Source organism: Parasteatoda tepidariorum, chromosome 1, assembly GCF_982258835.1.
Source record: "Parasteatoda tepidariorum strain Cologne lab strain chromosome 1, Ptep-v5.0, whole genome shotgun sequence".
NCBI lineage: Eukaryota > Metazoa > Arthropoda > Arachnida > Araneae > Theridiidae > Parasteatoda > Parasteatoda tepidariorum.
This window is the reverse complement of record NC_141755.1, coordinates 19,489,037-19,514,323: the sequence shown is the minus strand read 5'-3', so window position 1 is coordinate 19,514,323 and position 25,287 is coordinate 19,489,037. Positions and strand designations below refer to the sequence as shown.

The 25,287-nt window shown below is 29.0% G+C and overlaps 1 protein-coding gene across 1 annotated transcript in view; it reads left to right on the top strand.

Annotated features, from left to right (window-relative positions):
* The window catches only part of LOC107452144 (guanine nucleotide exchange factor VAV3), a 65,800-nt gene extending 45,718 nt beyond the window's left edge, over positions 1-20,082 (top strand). The window contains exons 14-26 of the mRNA XM_071180132.2: positions 2,261-2,353; positions 2,529-2,638; positions 3,218-3,319; positions 3,975-4,006; positions 4,091-4,237; positions 5,684-5,790; positions 5,901-5,954; positions 8,142-8,248; positions 8,865-8,981; positions 9,951-10,044; positions 10,502-10,610; positions 10,697-10,839; positions 17,929-20,082. Coding sequence (XP_071036233.1) covers positions 2,261-2,353; positions 2,529-2,638; positions 3,218-3,319; positions 3,975-4,006; positions 4,091-4,237; positions 5,684-5,790; positions 5,901-5,954; positions 8,142-8,248; positions 8,865-8,981; positions 9,951-10,044; positions 10,502-10,610; positions 10,697-10,839; positions 17,929-17,973 — 1,260 coding nt within the window. The 3' untranslated portion in view covers positions 17,974-20,082. The remainder of the gene's footprint in view (positions 1-2,260; positions 2,354-2,528; positions 2,639-3,217; positions 3,320-3,974; positions 4,007-4,090; positions 4,238-5,683; positions 5,791-5,900; positions 5,955-8,141; positions 8,249-8,864; positions 8,982-9,950; positions 10,045-10,501; positions 10,611-10,696; positions 10,840-17,928) is intronic.
* The last annotated feature ends 5,205 nt before the right edge of the window (positions 20,083-25,287 follow it).

Genomic DNA, 25,287 nt, shown 5'->3' with positions numbered 1-25,287 from the left:
ATTGACCTCCAAGTTAAACAAAGCTTAAAATGATCTGAATCTAAGAAGCAGAAAATAAATAAACATTATTTTTCGGGCAATAATGTTTTAGTATTAGAATGATATTTAATCAATCATAAACAAAATATTAGAAAAAAAATGATTATTGCTATTTTAAAAATAAATGTAGAAAACGAAAAAAATTCACAGTTATGAAAATATTAATTGCTCTCTCCGCCATTTTGAACTAGAACAATTCAAGCAAGAAGGGGAAATTCCCGTCATTCATTAAGGTGGGTAGGTGGAGAAGAAAAATTAATTTCTTCCTTACTTGTTATTCAAGTTGAGGGCGGGGTAGTGACAAATTCTTATTTTCTCTCCCATCATTGGCTATCAATCAAGCAAAAAAGCCTGGCTTGCTGATTGGGTTCTCTTTATTTTTTCTTGTGTGACTAAAGGGGATTCCCCCTTCACTTTAACATTTGCTGTGTTTACCCTTTTTCACAGTATTTCTTCTTCCCCTGACTCTCAAAGGTTCCATGAAATGTCTCTTTTACTAGCCAGCTGCATAGGAAAGAAGGAGGAGGGAGGGGACGCAGTTGTGCTCTTTTGAAAACAAATCTCCCCTGCATTCCAGAGGAGGAGTGTCATAGTCTTAGTAGATCTTCTATTCTCTTTTCTGTTGATTTATGGGTTCAATGCATAGATTTTTAGAAGCTGAGAAGGGGAAAAACCTGTCAAAAGACTTCTTTTTTTTTTTTTTTTTTAAGGAGAGGGGAAGATGAAGAAATGTTTGTTTATTTTGATTGTTAAAAAGTGTCTGGGAAATCGACCCTTCCGGAAAAGGGACGTCCGGATATGGGACGTTACACTGTATATTCTCTGCACTGAAATTTATAACTTGCTCAATCAAACTTGCTAAAAGAATTCTATGCTTCATGAAATTATTCAAAAATAAATTGCTAATTTGTATAATATTAAATATGAGAGATATTTCTATTACACATCATGTTCAGATTTTGCTAAAAATTCTATGTTTAAATGAGGGCTACTGTCAGGTTACTTTCTCATGTGCGACAGGGTCGCTGTATGATGAAGCATGAAATTTCTTCATATGCCCTATTTTGGCACTTACCCCAGACTGCACATGTGCTGAATCGAGCATGTGTGTTGTACCAAAGGTGCGATGATGCTTTTAACAAATAATTCACTCTTCTACCTACTTGGGAGTGGCACTTCTCTCTTTCAATCGGATTTCTGCGAGATTCAGTCTATTCGACTCCTCTAAGTGCTTAACTAATTTTTATTGACTTTTATCAGGGCTGATTGTGCTCCGGAAAAAATCCGGATTTTCAGAATTTTTGCTAATTAAGATCCGGAAGTTTCCGGAGATCGAAGGTTCAGACGTTTAAAAAAATCCTTGATCCCAAAAGTTTCCGGGAATCAAATTTTCAAAGGTGGAATTTAAAAACACAGTTTATTTTATTTATTTGTAAGGGAGAGCCAGAAAGATACTTTATAAGCTTATATTCAAGATTAATATAAATTTTTTATTAGTAAATAGGTATTATAATCATAAACTCAAGAAAGAAAGGCATATTTGTAAATTTCAATTACTTCTCCAGGTCATCATAGGTATGTGTAAAATTTTAAATATATTTTAAGTAAACTAAGAAATATTGAGAAAAATGAAATACTTAGTTTAAATTTTTTTTGATTTAAACTTTTTTTTTTTTACTCGGGAAATTTTCCGGAATTTCGACTTGGGCTCAAATCACCCCTGCTTTTATTAAAAAAAATACATTAAATGTAATTTTACCTATTAACCCCATGTTTTGGTTTTTATTTAACTTATGATTTTTGTTTGTGTTGTTTCTTCATCTCTCTTAATTCTACTTTCATCTAATCACTAATCTAACTAACTACTTCGGTTTAATTAAGTCTATTGAGTCAGCAACTACCACATAATTATTGAGGCGGCCTCGTTATCCGGGTACCCGTAGGCACTAATTCTTAGTTTCCTATTCTGTTCGGCCTAGGCAAATGAGTATAAAGCTACTGTCAGGTCACAAGATATTAAACACGAAAAGTCTTAGTTAAAGGGAAAATTTCTTTAGACCCATTAATGTTCACAGTATGTGTTTTAAAGTATGCTGTGCATATTTTAATAAAACAAAATTGGTTAAATTTTGTTTTGGTTGGTGATCAAAATGTTTGTTAAATATTTTGATCAAATATATGTTGGCTAAATAGCATACGTTTATATTTTTTCTGTTTGTAGGGAGAGCAGTACAGTTTCAAAGAGGCCTTAGTTCTTCTTGATTATAAGGTTGAAGATGTAATGAATACACCTAGAGTAGGCAGCAGGGATAAGGTACTTATTTGTGTTTGGTTTTTAAGTTTATTTAGTTTTTATATTATATTGAAAATTGTTTTACTTTATAAAACAATCAAATGGAATTTTATGTATGGAAATTGTGTAAAATTTCACTCTTTGACTGAATGGGATAATTGCTATTTTTAATATTAATATTGATGTTATTTTTCAGTGGAGTTACTATTGGCTGCTTGCTCACAGGCAAAATAGCACTGCTTTAACTATGTATGCAAAAACTGATGAAATGAAGCAAAAATGGATCGAAGCCATTGAAAAAGCTTTGTGAGTTATCTATGTTTCAGTTTCTATTAAATTTTTCAGTACAACATTGAATGAATTATATTTTGAGTTTCATTGAGGAAAGAACTAAAACTTTAATACAGTTTATTTTTAGTCAATTCAGTAGTGTCCCTAGAGATAATCTTTAATTTGTTATAGATACATAAAGAAAAATATGTTATAAAAATTTATTAAGAAACTCATAATTCTGTATCAGAGTCCTAACATTATTAAATTAAAAAATTCTTTCTGTTAATGAACTTATACCTAAATTTGTACCTGATGCAAAGTGTATCTCATGTAATGTTCTGTAATCGTTTGCTTTGTATACAATTTGTAATGAATTACATGGACTCTCTTTGTAAATAATCATTTCTTATGTTTTAATTTATCATAATTTCATTCTGCTATTTGTTTTCTAATTGTATATTATTTTTCTTTACTATTTACTATACTTCATACTTTCTTTGAACTACATTTTTACTACATAAGAATGTTTATTCTGTGTGCTATTGTGAAAGTCTTGTCAGATTTACTGTATTTTGCACTTTGAGTAGTTAATATAGCTATTATCATTTTCAGAGATAATGTTTGTCCTTCTGCCTTGCGTTCTACAGATCACATCTTCCAGATGCATTCCTTTGAAAAACCTGCGAGCTGTGCTGAATGTGAAAAACTTTTAAGGTAATTAACACGAATTATTAAAGAACAAAAGTAATAACCTTTTGGTGATAAATTTTTAAATTTTTTTTTTTTTGCCAAATCACAGTATTACCAATCTTCTTTCTCATTGCCTATTTATCTATTTTTGTTTATGTTTTAATTTTTAGTCATTTAAGATTCTCTAATTTATCTCATTTAATATATATTTGAATTTGTGAATTTAAAAAAATGAGATGACAAAAGGCAAAAAAAATATGTGCCCTCTTAATAAAAACAAGCAAATAAAAATTTATAAAACGGGTTTTTCTTGTTGTAAAACTTTAAATATATTAACACTTTTTGAAGCTTTAAAGTATTATTTTTAAAGGGAAATAAAAAAAAATGGCTGGTGTAATTATTTATCATAACTTCATTTTTGTATAATTAATTTTTTGCTTAATGTTTGAGTGTTATGTTTCAGTTTTTTTTTTTATAATTCCATTAAAATCTGTTATAAAAGTAATCAGATAACAACAAAGGAACATTTTAAACTATTTTGGCAAAAATCTAAAAAATATAGAGAAATGTACTGCTGACCTAAGTGTTAAGCCTTTCAGCCAGTTTCTTCTAAACTATATATTATTTTTCTTAATGTCTTTTTCTTCTATTTAACAGCAACTTATGTGTTTTATTTCAGGGGAATATTTTATCAGGGTTATTTGTGTTCTGGTAAGACTTTTTTTCCCATTTACATACTTATCATAAGAAATTTTGTCTTATTATCTCAATATAATAATTATATATTTTTTCTAGTGTGTGGTATTTCTGTTCATAAAGAATGCATTGAAGAAGTTCGATCATGCGGAGCACCTAGACTCCCACCTAGACCACCATCAGTTACTATTGTACCTGAGGTTTTGAGAAGGAATTTATCTTCTGCTACAAACAGACCATATATGTGTAAGTATCGTCATGTAATTTTTATATATCTTTTTTCTCTCTTTTGCATAATATTTGAAATTTTGTTTTGTATTTAAGTACAGTTGGACTTATCTGAAGTATTTTGGATAATTGAAATATTCAAAATGTAGAGGTTATTACCATTCATTAATCTATTTTCATCTTATTAGATTTTTATTTTATTTAAAAGTTTTTTAATTTATTGACATGGAGTTATAACTGGGGTTAAATCCTCAATGGCGATTTGAAGTCTTTCCATCCTTAGTTTGTTAAGTATCAGCTTACCTTGATAGTAGAAGTAATTGGAGCACTTTACCCAAATCATGTTGTTTGTCACAAAATTGTGCAAACTTAGCCTCAGTAATCCTTTGAGTTACAATGGACTATTTAGGAAATGCTTTATTTTTTGTCCTCGTGCCATATAGTATTTAAAATTTAGTTTTAATATAAATATTTAATAAACTTCTTATTTTTAAACAGGTAGGAAGTTATTTCTCCTTAAAATTAGCTTACATCATTTTTTCAAATGCCTTAATATAAGCTTTATCTGACTTGGTCTGTTGCAGCATATTATTGGGAGAAAAAAATCTTTGTTGTTGACTTGGGCTAACAAAAGTTTTCAGAGGAAAGAGGTTTGGTTTGTCGAAGTTTATATGATATCTATTGATAAATTTGTCTTATCAAGCACATTGATTGAAGCTCTTAGCTTCACAAAAATCATACTAGCTGATAAAAAGAAAATTGTTGCCCTATAAGTTGAATTTATATTGTTATACCTTTCAATTGATGTAAAAAAAATTTCCTGTGGTTTCTGTTGAAAAAAGTTTTAAATTTCAGTACTAAAGGGCACTGTAATGAAGGAAAAATGTGATAATAGTTCAACATAAAATATAACAAAATCTTTTATTTATTTATATATCTGTGTATTTGATGTGCTTACAATGTTAATCAACAATATGCAACATCTTTTGCTTTTGTTTTTAAAAATACCCTGCAATCTGTTGGCAAATTTTAAATTTATTATTTTCACTTTAGAATAATTTTTTTATATTTAACACAATTTATTCTTTACTTACTTTTCAACTTCTTATTTATATTTCCTTTTTGACATTTTATTTGTTCTGTTGAACAAGGGCTATGACCGCCTGAGTATTGTCACTAACTGTTATCACGAGTATTGTGGGAAATAAGAATTTGCGAAATTACATTGATGTTTATTAGATTGCAGAACAGAAAAAGCTGGATATTAAGGCATTCCACACTATTATAGAATTCAGGGTTAACTAAAATCTCTGAATCTTAGGAATCTAGATGAATTAATTGTATACTAATGTTTCTCGTAAAAACATCTAAGAGAGAATAATTATTGTTGCTAAATTAGCCAGCATATGATCCTTATGTTTTAAACATAGATGTATTTTATTTATCTCTTATCTGTATTTTCAGTTAAAGTGCGTGCAAGATTTGCCTATAAAGGTCCCCCAGATCATCTTTCCTTTGATAGTGATGATGAAATTTATGTAACGAATAAAATCAACAATCATTGTTGGGAAGTGAGTATATTTATATTTTTAACTCAAAATATATTAAAATTAAGTTTCAGTTTTGGTGAACTCCAACCTCATCTATTTTTTCAATTTAAATGTTTCATTTTTTTTTTTAGGGATATGTTGCTCGTACTGGAAAAAGTGGTTTATTTCCGCCTGATCACGTTGAGGTAAATTTAATATTTTTATATACCAATCATTTATGTACTCAACTGAAGTGGGAGATAAGTGAAAAAAATATGTGTAGACTTATTAGAGATGTTCTGGTGAATTTTTTTAACACTAGTAGTTATTTAAAGATTGTTAAATGTTAGCTCTAGGTTTTATTTTAAAGAATGTATCCTATTATAAAATTTTTTATATAATTATTATTTATTGATCATGATTTTTAACCCTTTATTCTACAATTTTAAAGTGGAATAATATTAATTATTTTTTATGCAGAATAATCAAGAAAAACAGGAAAAAATCAGTTATAATTTTTGAGGGAAAGAAATATTTTTTGTCCCTTTGCAAGGCGATTGTATTCTGGGGATACCCTGGAATTTTTGTATTATCCTTCTGGGTCTTAATATTTGGAGCAGGGCATATGATTTTTAAGGGAATATTGTGGAATTCTGCATTTCTCAAGACCATTGGTTCTCGGTGTTTGGTAATTAAAAACTTATGATCTGACAAAGTTATCCCGAGATTCTGGATGTATTCTAAAATTCAAATTTTGAATCTTTCACTGATTCTCATTAATGGGATGCTCCATATATGTGATTTTTCTGCCAATGGGTAGAAATCCAATTTGATTCTTCTGGTTCTAGTCTTCGCCATTTTGAATATTTGGAACTGCGCCAGAATCTGCTAATATTGCGATTTTTGTTCACACCATTTGAATATCAAACATCGATTTTCGTATCTATTTTAAAAGTTACACATTGCAATTCATATTAACGTGATTTAAAAATCTAATGTCAGGATTCGTATTTATACGTTTTCGGAATCCAGAGTCACAACAACGTTTTCAAAGTCCAATATCACGATTCACATTCACACGATTTTAAAATGCAATATCGCATTTTATATTCACGCGATTTTAAAATCCAATATCGCGTTTCCTATTCACGCAATTTTAAAATCTAATATCACATTCATGTTCATGCAATTTCAAAAATTCAACACCGAGATTCTTGTAGGAACTAAGATTTTTCGTGAATTAGTTACTATAAAGGTGTGGTATTCTTCATTTGACATTATCCTCTTCATGCCGAACTGGCACAGAAGGCCTCGACTCTTTTTTCTCCACACACTCCTGTGTTTGGCCAGGCAACGTGCTTCTTCCCATTCAGTTACTCCTGCTCTACTAAGATCTTCTTTATTGCATCTTTGCCATGTTAGTCTTGGTCTCCCTCTTTTTCTCTTTCCGTCAGGCGCCCATGAGCTTGCAACATTTGCAGGATTTTTTCTATCTGCTCTTAAAATGTTGCCGAGCCATCTTCATCTTTGTTTTTAAATTTCTTCTTCAACAGATGGGATATTGGCTTTTGTTAAAAGGTCTTTGTTATACTATTTGGCCAGAAGGTTTTTAGTATTATTTTTGATTATTTTATCTATTTTGAAAAGTTTCAAGTTTTTCTTTTTCTGATTTCTGAGAACTCCAGCATTCGGTACCATACAGGAAAATGGAACACACGTTAACCTTATAGACATTTATTTTTAATTTTATATTTGTGGCTCTCTCCGAAAACTGTACAGACCTCTAAAGCAGGATCTAGCTTTTCTGGTTCTGGAAAATATCATCGTTACTTCTGCTCCGTTTATTAAAAATAGCTCCGAGATAAACAAAAGAATCAACCTCTTCTATCTTTTCGGAGCTGATTTCTATGCTTCTGTTAGATTTCACATTTATTCTCCATATTTTTGTTGTACTTTTTTTAATTTGAAGGCCCATTTCATTAGAATATTTGTTAAAAGTTTGTGTTAACTAAAATATGCTAATTCTTTTAATTTTAAATGAACACCAGTGAATATGAAATTCCATGCTTTAAAGATTCTGCAAGAAGCACAGAATTTATTATTTCAAAATTTTTGTTACGAACAGCGATTATACCTCTTGCAGAAATGGCAGTAGGCTACTTGCGGGGAAGCAGCATGTCCTTCAGCTTTGAAACTAGCATAGAATGGTGGTTAATTCTTTTTCTTTACAAAGACGACCACCTTTGTAGATGTGCTAGGTAGTTTTAAATGTTAAATATATAGAGGACTGCTGAGAAATTCAATTTAAACTTAGCTTTGCAACTATGCAATATGGGACAATGAAAGGTTAATTAAAAGAGTCATTTCAATAATTTTGATTGTTCTTTTTTCAGAAAAGGCCGCCATCTTACGAAAATCCATTCACTGCAAAAAATGATGGGACAAATTGTACTGCCCCGACTCCTGACTACATTAACACAATGCTAGAAGGCCATGATTGGTAATATTTTATTTTATCTTTCAAAATTTATTGCTTTTATTATGTAAGTTTAAACTTTTACAAAAATTATCTTTGTTAGGAAGGAAAAAAGGGTCTTTTAGAATTTTTTTGCTGTCATTTTTTATTGTATCTTTTATTTTTTTTCATTGTTTTTATAATTTCAGTTTGCAAATTCAACTGCACAGTTATACATGTCATACTTTTATTCGTAAAAAAAAATAATTTACTTCCACATTCAAAGAAATCATAAGTTATCTTTTTCTATTTTGTTTATATTTTACCTAAATTATTTTCCTATCATTTCTAAAATATAAGACTTAAAATAAAAGCATATTATTCAAAAACTGCAAGCAACTTATAATATAATGTTTATTATTATTACATTTGTTGTAGTGAAATTTTTTTTTTAAATATAATTGGATTATAATATTTTTAAATTACTTATTATAAATATTTTTAACTGTGGATTTTTTTTGTCATGCAGTATTTATTACAACTAAAAAATAGTGCAATTTATATGGTTTATCTTTTTACTACTGCTATTAATGTTTTACTTTATTTCAGCATAAAAATGTTTTTATTTTTTCTTCTAATTTTTTAAGTGTTGATTTTACAGGTTTGCAGGCGTTATGGATCGCGAAACAGCTGCTAAAAAACTAGAAGAATTGCCTAGTGGAACATTTTTACTACGAATTAGTCCTAAACAAAGAGGGTCTTACGCTATTAGCATTAAGTATGTGGTTTTGTTTCTTGATTCTGAACATATAATTTTTTGATGGTTAATAAGAGAGAAAATTTTCTCACATGGTAGTTCAAATTTATTCTTATACCTGATAATTTTTGCTTCAAAATGCATTAAATTTCCTTATCTATCCAAATCTCCTATATTTTAACTAATTTGAGAGTAACAGAGTTTTTCTACAAATCATTCCTACTAAAAGTTAGTTTTGGGTAAATTGTTGAGCGACTTCCAAAAATGATATTGCCTTTTTAAACAAAATCTCGCCTTTTGAGACAAAACATAATCGTGATACAAAGAATTAAAATTAATTATCACCTCACATTTTTCAGTGTAAATAATCTAACTTTATATCTTATATTGACTTACTAAATTTAATGTTTCAAAGATGTAACTGTTTTAAATAAAACAGACTTAGTCATACTTATTTATTTATTTTAATATAGCATGAGATAGATAACATTCCTATTTAATGGTTGAGTTTTAATTTAATCAAATCCTTTGAATTTGTGTATTTTATTTATTTTATATTCAAGTATTTAAATATTCAATTTGAATAAAGGTATGTTTGTCATCATGTAATTTAAGGGTTTGCTTATATCACATCTCTTAATTTCTAAGATCTTATTATTTCTTTTATTTATTTCTTATGTAAAGAAATTGCATGATTTTCTTAGGGATCAACTAATGCAAATGAAGCCAGTTCAAGATTATTTGAATCCATTGGAACTAAAAAAAAACTTTGACACATCAGTAGTTAGACTTTCTGTTAGATTTAGTTTTTGTTGAAGCAAAAATAATTTTAATATTTAAATTAATACTTATACTTACATATTGATTAAATAACAGAACTTTTATTTTTTTTAAACCAAATATTCTTTAAGGAGGAATGCTTTGTAGACTTGGCAGATTTTTTGATTGTAGATATGATCATAACTCTTTATTCCTAAATATATTTTACAGTTATCAGAATCAAGTTAAGCATATGAGGGTTTGTACAGCAGATAATGGGCAGCACTTCTATTTATCTTCAACCAAATATTTTAAATCTATTGTTGTAAGTATTAAATATTTTATCAATTTTTTCAATAGTATGTTCATTTTAGTGTTTGAAAGTCATTAAAATATAAAAAAGATCCATGTAACAGTTGGTAAACTATAGTTATTGTAAATTTTATACTGTTATAAAATATTTATTAATTTAAATATGTAACATAAACTGGGGGCTACCCAAGTTGTGTATAACACTACAACAATAAGTTACAAGAAATTTAACTTCCCTTGAAGATTCTTTTTTAAATCTATTATTGCAATGTCATATTACCACAATGCCATACTGAGTGAAGAGTGGAAAAGGGTCAAGTTAGTGAGTGGGACTAATATAAATTACTAATTATATTATCAATAGCAAGTAATGTTTGGCTTTACAATATTATGATTGAAAATACTAAAGTCTTAATACATTTTTTAAACTACTGTCTTTGGAGTTTTAAGAATATAAATTTTTATTTTAGGAATTAATCAACTGGTATCAAGAAAACAGCTTAGCAGAAAGTTTCAATGGCTTACATGTAACACTCATGATTCCTTATAAAAAAGCCTTAGTGGGATTGAACAATGAAAGTAAAAACCCTTTAGAAAAATAATAATAATTTTGCATATTTCGAGTATTATTTTAACATTTAACCAATAAATTTTGTTTTTGTCAGGCATTTTAGGTTATGCCGAAGCTCTGTATGATTTTCATGCGACTTCTCCAAATATGTTGTCTCTTCAAAAAGGTGATCGGATAGCCGTGTTAAGCAAAGCAGGAAATCAGAAAGGATGGTGGAAAGGCCAAATTGATGAAAATGTAAGATTCTGATGAAATTTTAATATTTCAAAAGTTAAGATGCCATTCGAGTTCTTTTGTTTTACATTTAACCATTTCAGTTTTGCTTTCTATTGTGGAAAATGAACTCAAAAGTGTTATCTTCTCCAAAGAATTGCTTTTGTCAAATTTATTTAAATTATTATTAATTGGGTTGTAAAAATCTTTGGTCATGTGAGTGATGAGGTTTTGTGAGTGATATTAAGTGAATGGATATGCTTCATTCGCTATGCTGTATCGGTTAAGAAACAATGAAATGGTATTACAAAATAGTATTTGCATTTTTTCTTTCAAAACTATTTTGTTTTTTTCAGTCACATGTACCGAGTCTTGAGCATGAACACTTATTTTTGAATGCTCTAAATATGTCTCCTTTTTCACTACCTTTTAAAATTTTAGAAGCAAATGTTTTTAAGTTATGAAGTAACCAATTTATTTATACCTAAATCAATTCAAAATTAATCTAAAGATATCAATAATTACAGCCACACTGACTTAAGGCTCACTACCCAAAATAAAGAATTCGAACACCTTAAACAACTTTTAAACTATTGTTACATTTCTCATAAAAACACACTCTTCATAGTTCAGAGGATAGACACTAAGTATGCTAATACAATCAGGGGTCTATCTAGGTTTTTCTGTTAGGTACCTATTTTGTGAAAATTTAGACATAATTTGTAAAAATTAAAAATTATAATAAAAAATTAACTCAAAAATGTGGTAAAAATATAGATTTATCGTTTCTGATGGGATACAAAAAAATGTTAAGAAAAAGTATTTTGTGAAACTACCGTTTTTCCTAAAGTTGAATTTGTGAAGGTACCGCTAAACAGTAGTAAATTTGGCCTGGACAGACCCCTGACAATACAGATAATATTTTATGCTGCGAAACCAGACACACTTTTTCTGAACACACTTTTTGTGGATATGTATTCTTGAATCTCAAAACAGTAGGGGTACTTCAGTCTGAAAAACATGGTCCCAATAGTTTAGTCATGAAAGTAGTCAAAAGTTTAGTTCTCTTAATCTTAGTTTTTTATGTGATTTATCATATTTCTGGAAATTTTTTGCAGAACTAAAATTTCTTTTTGCATGCTTGAGTATTAAATAATTTTTAAATAATGATTAATGCTTTATTTAAGTTTTATGTTGTTGTACTTCATTTACGTCGCACTAGAGCATTGGTTCTCAACGGGGGCGGTGGGACTATGCTGAGGGGCGGTGAACTTGTTTTGGGCAGTAGGGGGGCGTTGGGTATGTTTTGGGCGGTAGGGTGGCGTTGAGCATGTTTTGTCATTCAAATTTAATTTTAAAACTTACAAATAAAATTATTAAATTAAGATTAATTTAATAAAAAAAATTTATAATAAAAAAAAGACTAAATTAATATAATAAATCAAGATTATCCTATACACTATTTGAAACAGCAATAAAACGAACTTATACGGCACCTATTCTTCGATCCAAACCAACACAGCTCAGCGCATGAGCCAGTAGTTTTTGTCTCTGACTCATTCAAGCCATTTGGTGCAAATTGCAGTACATGCGCTTTCAGTATGAATGTTTGATTGAACCCGTGTTTCTTATAATGGTTTTCGTTAGTTTTCTTGCGGTTTTTCCCCCAGTTTCGATTAGATCTCATAGTTTTTTGGCCAGGTAAGTACGCGAATTAGTTCTTTATAGTATCTAAATTATTTATTAATTTTGAGAAATAGTTGATTTTCTTTCATCGTTTGTATTTCACTGACACCAACAATATCGGTTGACAAAAAGAAATGTCATCAATACAGTGTCACGTACATGAAGTTGGGATTGGTTCAATTACTGTTGAACTCTCAATTACCTATGTGTTTACTTTGTAATAAAGTTTTATGTAATGAGGTAAGGAAATCTTACCGTTAGCAAGAGCATTTGCAAAAAACTAGATATAGATTTGTCATTTTTGACGAACGTCTTTTTTCACGTTTCTGAAGGTACCTTCGATCTCAGGGTTGCTAGTAACGTCATCACAAAAATGCGACGATGGTTTGATTGCTTCTTATAATATATCAAAATTTATTGCTAAATCTGGGAAAGCTCAAACCATCAGAGTAGAGTTGATACTGCCGGTTGTCAAAGAAGTTTTAGAAACAGTTTTACATCATCCAATGTAATAAAAAACTATCCCATAAGCAACGATTCAGTGCGGCGACGAAATGATGAGATGGGTGAAGACATTGAAATTTCTTTATGCAAACTTTTGATGTCCAACGAATTTTCCCTTCAAGTTGATGAATCTACCTTGCCAGGTAATGCAGGCTTTACTGTAGGCATAGGTCCAGTTTGTAAAGGAAGGGAAAATTATTCAAGATATGCTTTTTGCAGGAAGCTTGATTGTAGATATCAAAGGTAAATCTCTTTTTAGTACTGTCAAAGATTATTTTAAAGAGAAAAACATTCCTCTTGCGAATATTATGTCCATTGCTACTGATAGGCTCCTGCAATGGTGGGTCGACATCGTGAGTTTATCTCCCTTTTGGAAAGGGTGGTACCAGATATTTTATCTATTCACTGCGTGATTCACAGACAGTATTTAGTAAGAAAAAATCTCAGTGACCGTTTGCATCAATCATTGCAATATGCCATATCTGCTGTGAACAAAATTCACAGTAATGCTCTCTAACATCGATTATTCAGACAGCTGTGTAAGAAAAACGATGAAGAATTCAATCGCTTGCAATATACACCGAGATTCACTGACTTTCCAAAAGCTTCTGTCTCAATAGGTATTGGAATCTTTTCGACTCTGTGCTTGAGTTCCTCGAAAACAGAAATGTAGCTCTAAGAGACAGATTGCTAGAATTTAAGAAAGACTTTGGCTGATTTACCTGTAAAATTTAATGGCATTAATTTACAACTTCAAGGCGACGAGCTCAATTCGATCCCTACAAAATAAGTTATTTTCGCCTTTCTAAAAAAACTGATTTTGTTTTAGCAGAATTTTGGTTGGAATGAGTTCAGCCATGCAGGCAAAATTCTCTCTGATGATGCACATGCACAAGAATATTGTCAACACCTTGACTCTTTGCACATGGACTTTTCTGACCATTTTAAAGATGTTTTGTTCCCTCGAAGTCCCTCAATGGGTTTATGAACCCTTTTGTAAATATTGAAACAGCAGAGGTTCAGATTTATGAAGAATTGGTCGAACTTTTAACTAATGAAACTTTGAAATGATGATCGTCTCACAGAATTTTTACTTAACACTAAAAAGACTGAAATACCTATATTTCTCAAAAGCAGTCAAAATGACTGCATAGAATAACTAATGAATAAAGAAAGCATAACTAATGTATAAAGAAATTTGTTTAAAATAAAATTTAATATTTTTGTTATTATTTTCAGTTATATAACAAGTTATTTGTAAATATTAACAATAAAAGAATTATATGTTATACAAAAAGTCACAAAATTCTAAGAAATTGTGTTATCATTGTTTTTCTAATTCAAATTAAAAAAAAAGTCAAAATGGCTTCCATGGGCAATCTAGTGTTAAAGGTAACAGTCGTCTCTATCTTGGACTGTAGACTATCGTTAAAATTTTTATAATTGCCTTCCCTGCCTCCTAACTTGTCGAATGTGGATTCAGTGCTGTTACGGATCTTGTCACAAAAAGAAGAAATCGACTCGAAATTGTGCAAACGTGGGTATTTGCATCTTCATCTCACTAAAAGTATTGAACCGAGCGTTAAGGAATTGGTTCTGAACCATTAAGTACAATCATCCTACTAACATAGTTACTTGAATGTTTCGTTGATACTACTTTTTAGTGTAACAAAATTATTTTGGGTGTTATTTTAATTATCTAATTTAAAATAAATTATTCTTTTTAAGCATAGGTTTCTTAGTTGTATTTTTTTCTTCATTAAACGTATTTATTTTGATCATAACAAATAGACGGCGATTACCTGCCGTGAGAAAATTATCGAGTTAATTTATTCTTTTTAAAAAAAAAAAAAAATTCAAAGCATAAAAAAATTTCTTAACAAATTTGCCTCTTATAATTCAGCACACATTCCTCCGTCCCCATGCTCAAAATAACAGGATTTTTATAAAGGGGGGCGTTGAAATATTTTTTGCTCCTTAAGGGGGTGGCAACGTTAAAAAGGTTGAGAACCTATGCACTAGAGCAACACAATGGGCTATTGCCGACGGTCTGGGAAACATCCCTGAGGATGATCCGAAGACATGCCATCACAATTTTGATCCTCTGCAGAGAGGAGGGCACACCCGTTTCGGTAGCCCGACGACCTGCACGCGAAGTCGAGCACTTTACGGTAGCACCGTTTAACGAGGACCAATAATGCACACCCTCAGTCCCTACGCAGACTGATCCAAAGGGTCACCCACCCGCACACTGACCGCAGCCAGTGATGCTTGACTTCGGTGATATGCTGGGAACCGTGTCTTAACGATCAGTCCACTGTGGGACTATTTAAGTTTTAAATGTTTGAGACATGAAACAAAAGAGAGCTCCGATATCGTTTCAGTTTCAATACTTCTAGTTACAGTTTTGTCTAGATGCCCTTAAAAATATTTTTGTTTTTTGTACATAATCGTCTTTTTTCTTTTAAATGTATTATTTTTAAAATATTTTCCTCATTATTTATCATTAGGGCTGCAGGTTTGTCGCGCCGCGAATTTCCGCAATGATTTCCGCGAAATTGTCATCTTTTTTCCTAAAATCTGCGAATTTCTCAATGTCTTGACTTGCGCGAAAATTGCTTAAAATTTGATTTTTTTTCCATTTTTTATTTATTATTTTTATTAAACAGAATTTTTTATTTTCCTGAACCTTATATTGAACATGTAAAATTGATTAGATATTTAGGGGAGTGAATCAATAGCAAAATGACATGAAAATAGTTCAGAGATAAGAAATAATCACAATCTTGTCATCTAAGGTGGTCTTTCTACACTTAGGGAGGGTAATTACCTTCCTGAAGTCAGTAAGAGTACAAAAGAAATTGGAATCACTAAAGAAGGAAAATGTTATTAATCAAATCTTTGACAGAAAAATTGTTATACATGCTATTGCACTGGGCAATGAAATTTCTACTGCCTTTCTACATATCCAGTTAATTTTTCCTAGGCGGCTTCTTGTGATTTCTTAAATATTGATCAGTTACTTAGATGAAGGGGGGGGACTAGTAGTTAGTAGGGACTTGTAACTAGTAGTTTGAATGTTTGAATTTTCACAGCAATTACTTCTTACAAAGCAACGGTCAAGGAATTGTGCGTTGGTGAAGGAAAATTGATCGAGTTTTGGAAATCAAGGACCGAACACTCCAAAATTGGCAAAAGTGGCAATTCGAAGTTTGTCGGTGCCTAAAAACAGTGTTGACGCAGGAAGATCGTTTTCTAAGTATAAAAATGTATTAAGTGATGAAAGACGAAGGATAAATGAGAATTATCTGACAATGTACAATACTTTGTACCAAAATTCTCTTCATTTAAATAAGAATATTAATATTGCTTGAAATTCAAAGAAATACTTTTGTTGTGTATTTTTAAGTTTTTTTTATTCTTTGCGCAATGTCTGTCTTTTGCATCATTTATATAATAAATTTTTTTATGTTTAGAATTTGTGTAATTTTCAAAATTTCCCGCGATTTTTCCGCCTATTTGGGGTCTTTTTTCCCGCGACAAACTTGCAGCCCTATTTATCATGTATGAAAAGTATCACTTTTAAAATATTTTTAGAAATTTTATTGTTAAGATAATTTTAAGAAAATTGTATTTTGGAATAATAAACCTTTTAAAAGAATGAACTTAAAATAAGGATTGTTTTTTCTATAAACCATGAAGCTTCATATCCTGCTTGCTCTCTAAAATCCTTTAAAAAAAAAAATTAAGCTAGAATATTTGGGTTGGTCAATAGAAAAGCAAGAAATTTTATAACTCTGTAATTAATTTGAAATAATAAAGAAAAAGTTTCAAACATGTTTTTTTACCTTCAGTCGTAAGAGTGTGTGACTGCCAAAAATTATAATTTTACTGTGATTAGTTTTTCATGTACATAGAAAAATCTGAAAAACCATGACTGTAACCTATTTAATTGCTCTTCATTAATTGACTGAAACTAATTCAAAATTTAAACAAAGTGAGACGAGTTTTAATAAAAAATTTTAAATCAGCATGTTCTTTAAATGTTTCTTTAAAAATGTGCAAAATTTCATTTGTTTCATTGAGTAGCTTTTGAATTATGGCAGTGGGATTGACATTCGGCCAAAATTTTTTTAAGTTGTGACTGCGGTAGTGACCTTTTCACTTTCAAGGTATCTGACTAGTTTTGACACAATTTTTTTTCAAAAAAATCTCAATTAATATTTTAATTTTGTGCTTAATAAAAAGGGGTTCTAAAATTATAAATAAAAAGTAAATTTTAAAAATTTATAAAATCTTATTCATTATAAGAGCAAATTTGCACTTAAAAACTACTACTTTACATGTGTTAGTAATAGCTCTACAACAAATTGTAATGCATAAATTTAAATTTTTTTTCTAGATCATTTTAATTTAATTACATTACTCATTTAATTACCTATGTTTACATGTGATTACCTGTGTTTTAAACTAAAATATTAAAAAAAGAAAGAAATCAAATTAAGAACATTGTTTAATATAAAATTTTTAACAAAAATTTCTAAATATTCTTACCTAATGCTTGATAAACATTGCAAATTCACACTTAGTTTTTAGTTCAAAACATCGCTAATATTAAAGAAAATCAACTTACAAAATTTTCTGAGTTCTATAATGAAGTGTTTTTTTAAAATGTGTTTTAGCCTGAACAAATTTTCTTAAAATCATTGTTCTTCAAAAAATGCATTTTAAATGCAAGAAAACTCTGAAATTAAAGAAAATTCTGGTCTTAATGAACTGAAATTTAAATATTGATTATAATAATAAAAAAAAGCAAAAGTTTTACCTAATTGGATATCTTAATAAAGAGAGATGTCTGTTTTATGTTAAAATTTATTATTAGTAGTTTCTAAATTTATATTAATTTGTTATTATCTTTTTTAGGTGGGTTATTTTCCATATTCATATGTGAAAGAAATCTTTGATTAGTATTGTGCGTTCTTCTGTGATATTATTTTAGAACTTTGTTACAAAGTGAATGACTTTTTTTCTGACAAGTGGGCAAGCATGGCTCTTATCTTTAATTGATTTCTTTTAAATTTGCATATCATGCATGATGATATTCTTAATACTTTGCTATTTGTTTTTAAGAGTTCTATATGTATCTGTTATCTGAAGACAATTTTAATATCGTTAATTTATATCAAGTGTGGTGCATAACAGATTATCCTATATGTTTTGTAAATATATATATATATGCTTTTAATTGCCAAATGATGCATTCAAAGTTTTGTGCGCTAGCGTAAATTCTGGTGATAATGACCATTGATATATTTTTGACTTTAATTTATAACTGTTATTTCCTGTTAATGTATATTTGAAAAGAGAATGATGATCTGTAGTTTCATTTTTTTTTTATAGAAAAAATTTATTGTTAAAAAAAATGTATATATGTAGTTCTATTAATTTATGCAGTTATATATCTTTGAAACTTTATTTGTGTTGTTTGTTTCAAAAAGAGTTTTGAATTTTTTTAAAAAATTTAATTAACAGGCATGAGATTTCATTTCATCACTTCCTTTTTATTCTAATTTTTTTTTATCATTTACCAGATTTATTTATATTTCTCAGGATTTTAAAGAATAAAAATACTTCCCAAAAGTTATGTCATACATATTTTGAAATTTAATTAAAACTAAAAAATATTCAGCTTAAAATCCATGAATTGAAAAAGATTTGAGATCAGATGAAAAAAATTTGCTGTTTTAGTTTTGCTTTTTAGTGGTTCATTTATTAATTTAATTAATTGTTATAAAGTTATGCGTTTACTCAATCAGACTGGGGTTTCTATGGTCTTTATTGCTATATAGTTCTTTCATATTAATAATACTAGTTTCATTAAGTTGTAGTATGATCTTATTTGTTTGAAACTCTATGTTTGTTACTAATATTCCATTATTCCAATATTTTTAAAATGCTATTTTTTTTAACTTGTTGATCTAATTGCCATATGATATATCAATACTTTTAACTTACAGTAAATTATTATTATTGAGTTTGATATTTTCTCCCTTATGTAGCAGCATTTAAATTTGATTATCATTAGTTAATAAAATTATTGTTCACAAAATAATCTTAATGGATTTTTGTAATCATGAATCATATTTAAACTTAAAAGTTTAATTAATTTATGAACCCAAAATGGTCTTCTGATTGATTTTCAAATGCATTTTTTCAATATTTTTATTTCACAAGTTTCTTTTTTTGCTATCTCATGCCTGTAAAATAAGAATATATGAGATGTATGTTATGATTTTTACATGTATTGTGCAATTTTTTTATTATATCAATCATTTTGTACTTTTTGACTCAATTTTTTAATTTTGTGTTTTTGTGTGTCTTGTATTATAAAGTGTCATTAATATGAATGAAACATATATCCTTGTTTCATACAGAGTATAGTTGCCATAACAACATGGAGATGATGTCTTGCCAAAACTTTTATACATACTATGAAGGCTTCTTCTGCTTTTTTTAGTATACTGGCATCATCTATTGTCAAATGAAGCTTATTTTCTAAGAATTTACAGTTATATTGGAGACTTTTTATTGCATAACTGTTTCCAAAAATAATACTATCTTATGAAATTGATATATTTCTTTTTGAAAGATAATGTGTGCAATTAATATCTTTTTACTTAAATTTGTTAGGAAATAATAGATAGAGTAAATAAAACTGTCTTATCATTGATTCATAGCCATAGAGTTATAATTTTAATATCTTATTGATAATACCTACCGGGTAACATTTATTGAGCAATGTGAAATGGAAAAGAAATTTTTTTGAAAGCTATTAAAATATAAAATTTTAAAAATATGTCATGTTTGATATGCTTGCCAATAGAATAATAGCCTAATACAAAACTCAATGAAGTGTTAAGATATCAATGCTTTCGAAGAGGATTGATATATATAATTCTGATGCAGCAGGTGAGAGGTAAGCACAGTTCTTTTACCTCAGAGAAGATGCACAAATGGTATTGAAGCGAAAGCAACAAGCAATGTACAAACGAGTAAAAATTAACAATTAAAGAAAAACAGAAGGGAAAAAGTTCTAAAATTGGATACAAGTTCTCTAGCCTCCCATTAAAAGGAGTCGATGGATTCTTCTTTCAGGGCTGGGCAGAGAGGGAGGTCGTCAGCAGTCATCACCTGGCCACCAAAACATAGGGGAAGTAAAATTGTTGGTGACCTTAAGTTCTTAAAAATGAGCAATAGAAGCAAAAAGCAGCAACTGCTCGTTGGAATAGTTCAAGAGATTACGAATAGTTCTACTCGAGCTACTCCCCAGTCTTTGCTTTATCTCGGATGCACGCAAATCTCGTGACCAAATTGATTTGTGACGCCGCAGATTCATAGTAAACTTCTTGAAAAGGTGTTTGGATGGTAGACCGTTTTTTGGATCCTCAATCTAATTTTGAGGGATACCACAGTGGGATGGGATACTCTGCAAGACAACTGTTTTGTTTCTGAGGAGGCTTCGAAGGTGGATCCTGCATTGTTGTACAAGAGCAGTAATAGGAGTTATGCAGCAGCTAGTAATAGGCAGGATCACTGCTTGAGAATCAGATAATGCAAGAGCCTACTAGTATGGCTCAGAAATATTGTATTTTGGCATTTTCAATGAACAATAATGCTAAAAAATAAATAAATTAATTAAAATTAAAAGCATGCCCATCATTTAAGCACCAAATTTTAACTGAATCTAACCCTCAGTATAATATCATCAAAAAAATTTTATTTTCATATAGCTCAAAAATTGTCATCCCATAAAAATATTTTTTTGTCATCTGATGTAATTAGTTAAAAGTAATGTATAATATTTGTCTACATAGTTTATGATTGCTTAGGATTTTCTATCTATCCATCTTTGCAACAGAAGACTAATGTTTTATTTATTTATTTCAAAATAGAATGTCCAGAAATATAGATATGAGAAAATAGTAACTAAGAAATATTAAGTTTAGAGATGCTTTAAAATGGTTTAGACATACTTTAAAATGGTTTAGACATACTTAGACTATCTTCTTACTTTTATATCAAGTAAAATCTTTCTTTAGAAAAAAATTCATTGTGTGCTAAAAAAAGTGAGTTATAGGTGCTTGACTGTATCTAAGCAATAAATATTGCGTCAGTATTAAGTCACTTTTAAGGTGGTAATATCCCACAGTCATGAGAATATTTTTAGATAATTGATTACTCATTTTTCTCTTTTGATATTCAAATGATCTCACATTTCAAATGACACATACTTTTCTAATACAATATTTATAAGGAAATTTTTTTTTAATAGGATTAGAGTGTGTGTGTAGTTGTGATGGTTATTTGAGTGTTTAAAACATTTTTATGAATTGTATCTTTCATTGAACAAAAAACTTATTATTTATGTTTATAGTATGGGTGCACAACCTTTTTCCAAAATAAATCTGGAAGAATAATTCATTTTTAGCTTTCAGGATTTACAATTGATTCATTTGTATACCAATTTTTAATAGCGTAATTATTTCTTATTTTTAAAAAGACAATATCTTGAAAATAAAGAAACAAAATACTTCAAATTATGAATATAATAACAAGATATATATTCAGTATTATCTTTTAAATTATAAATCATGTAGAGTTTTATTGACTTTGACATAAATTTTTTTTTATTATAGCGTGTTTTTAACTTTTTTGTAGAAAAAGAAATTTTTTTTAGCAATATAGATTGCTAACATCTTAAATTTTTAAATACACCTTTGGACTACATTTTTTTAAAATCAATTTCGTCAAAAAAAAATCCTTTCTTAAATGTCAAAAGATTTACAACTTCTTGTAACACTTTGAATTAATACTTTTGCATTTTGAAATTATATTACTATAATTTCAGTGTTTCTTCAAAGTTTATTGAATAAAGTTTCTAAAGATTCTTTACACTAGATATGTAGGTTTTTCCAATTAATTTTTAGCTGCAAGGTGCGGTTGGAGGCCATATTGCCCATTTAAGGACTACAATTAACACCTAGGCTGCAGGTTGTGAACCTCTAATTTAGAGTAATCTTTTTTTTTCTTTCTTTAACTTATGTCAGAAAAATACAAGGCGAAATGTATGAACATAATTTCACCAATGTTTTGCATGATAATTTGCAAAAGAACTAAAAAATGAGCTAAGTTATGTTGCTTGGATCTGCAGCGACAAATCATGAAATTTTATTTTGTGCTGGAATAATATAGCTACACATAAAAACTTTGAAAAACACAAGAAAAATCTTGAATAAAAGAGAAATTGTTGTGTTAATAGTTTAATATATTTATTTGATGTCCCTTTCTTTATGAATTAGTGTGACAAATATTCAGGGATGTTACAAAAATAAATCCATTCTTTGATATAATATTTTTATAACTACAGAGTCATGATTTAATCTGTATTTGATTATATTTTGTGAAAAAAAGATGTGATATCCATTACATTAATTGTGTGAATTCAGTTGCTTTTTAAATATTCGATGTGATTACTTATGTTTATAAAGAAAATATTCTTTTGATGGGAGTAAATTTAAATTTTTTTTTTTTCATTGCTGTGCTTGAAATCTTGTATCAAATGAAGCATTAGCACATTAAATTATTTGTTTCAAACTAAATGCATGCTTTTTCTTATTTTACCTAAGGTAAAATATTAAAAAAGCTGCTTTTATTACTATTCTTTTAGTGATCTGATAGTATTTCGTCCATCAAAAGTAGAATTCAATAGATAAAAATAATTACTTTTAAAAAGTGTGTTTCAGACACTTTTTTTTTAGACTAAAAGAGTTTTAATAGATTAGTGTGAAATCAGTGAGACACATTACTGCCGAGAGGTCCAATGGCATCACAAAGTTTATATTATAATATTAAGTGGATATAATATTTTGTTGTACAGAAATAAACCAGTGTTTGTGAATTTAACTGTAGCAAACAGGAATTGTTGTAATGTTAATGTTTGTGAGTATTATACACAAGATATATTTAGATCATAGTCAAACTGTGCTGTTGACGGTATTTACATAGACCATTCGTAAAGTTTTTATCCTCAACATCATCCATCCAGTTATTACTGTTGTGAAAATACTATCTTCAAATTATATTTCTATGTATACTTTGTTTAATAGCAGTAGAACAGTTGGTTTAATGTTGTTATATAGCAAATAATCTAGTTCTGATGGTGATTCTTTCTATGTATAACTGAAATAATTAATGACCTTAAATTTTTATGTGTTTAATTTATTATTATTATTATACTAAGCAGAGCTTCTTAAGCTATGGATTCCTTCTCCGAATAATCTTTGAGGAGTATGACATCAGATTAACATGGGATCACAATCCTAGGTTACCCCCAGTCAGGGCTGGATTACCCATTATGGTCTGGGGTCCCCAATGATTAGGGGCCCCCTTAAAAAATTTGTTTTGAAAATAAATTTAAAAAAATTAAGAAAAACAATGATTTTTAAAAAAAATCAATTTCAAATATTAATAAAATACGATAATTTTTTTTTAGTTCTAATTTAATAGAATAAAGTAAAATTTAATTTATTATTGTTTATTTTAATTTTAAATATGCTTTCTTAAATGAAAAGATAAATAAATAGTTTTATATTTGAATAAATAAAAAATATATGAGAAATTTTTTTTTATCTGAGGTCCCCAAAAATTTGAATGGCCTAGGGCCCTGTGTCTGCTTAATCCGGCCCTGCCCCCAATCAAAGAATATATACAGGAGAAGGCTAGTTTCTATAGATATATTGTAAACTGGTCCTCCAATGGTTGGTACTGGTCCTGTATATGAAGGAAAAACCAACATTTAGGGCACTGCAGCAGATTGTTTATCCTTCACCTTTTCCAACCACTGTTGGAGTTGGAGATGAATTGGACTGTTTACTCCTTTCATTTATGATTATGATATTATTTTCCAAGTTTCATGTAAGTTGCTTTTCTGTTATAACATCCTGTTCTGTGTAGTTCACCACCATGGGTGCAAGTCTTCCGTCTCCAGGACGGATTTCCGTCTTTCGAAAATGTTCGTGGACGGAAGTAAGACGGAAACAAGACTGACTTGAAGACGGAAATCTGATTTTTTTTTTCTGCCCTTAAAAATATTTTTAGGTCTACGTTATTGGTCTACTTTCTTATGTTCTGTTGTTATTTTATCAAAAGACAGATGAATAAATATTTTTTGTACAGTATTTAAACTTGATGTGTTATGGTAAAGCTTTCTTAGATAGTTTGCATATGTCGAGGGGGTATTGTGTATGTTAGGTATTTCAGTCAAAAAATTTTCCGTCTTGGCCTTTTTTCCAACTTGCACCCATGTTCTCCACTTAGTTACGTGTTCAGAGAGCCGCATTTCCTCTTTCTATGTTCTTTGTCTTAGTGATCTTGCATCAGACTTAGTGTATAACACCGTTTAATTTCAGTATATTGAGTAATAAAAACATAGTGTTTGGTGCTGCATAACCGATTAGGCGAATAGTTGAAGTGCTGCAAGTTTCATCCTGCAATCAAATGGGTTTTGATGTTTTTCTTCGAGACTCCCACATTAACGAGTTTCAAAATTAATATCACATTTTTGTTGCTTTATTGTTAATTTGTGTCATCTAATGCATATACTTTTTTTGAAAAGGATTTAATAAATATGTATTAAGATTACAGGGCACTGTATAATGAAAACACTTGTCATAGTTTTACTATATGTTCCCAAATTTAATTTAAAAACAATTATTTTCAATGAAAATTTTCTGTTTCTTTTCAGATAGTCTTCCGATGGTTATAATCTCTTTTAGCAGTAATTTTTTAACATTTCTCAAACTTTTTTTTCTGCAGCTATTCATGTTCTGAATTTATTCTCTTTAGTTTCAATGAATTTATAAAATATATGGAAACAAATAAATATTAAAACGTTTTGTTCAAAGTCTGTGGTAAGTGTCTGTGTAATAATATATTGTTATTTTTACAAGCTTTTTAGCATCAATCTGTTACCTCCATTTATTCAGAAATTCTTTTGGATCGCTTTGTAACATGAATTTGAGTAACAATATTCAAATTGAAAAAAAAATACCATCATAAAAAAAAGCTTAAGAAGCTCTGTTTTAGAGTAATAATTGGAAATTAAACTAAGGAAAAACAGACTTTTTTTCCTGTTTCATTAAACTATTTACCCTTATTGTTGTTTCATAACTAAATTCATATTTATTCAATTTAAATAACTTCTTTTAAATTGTTTTTAAGCAT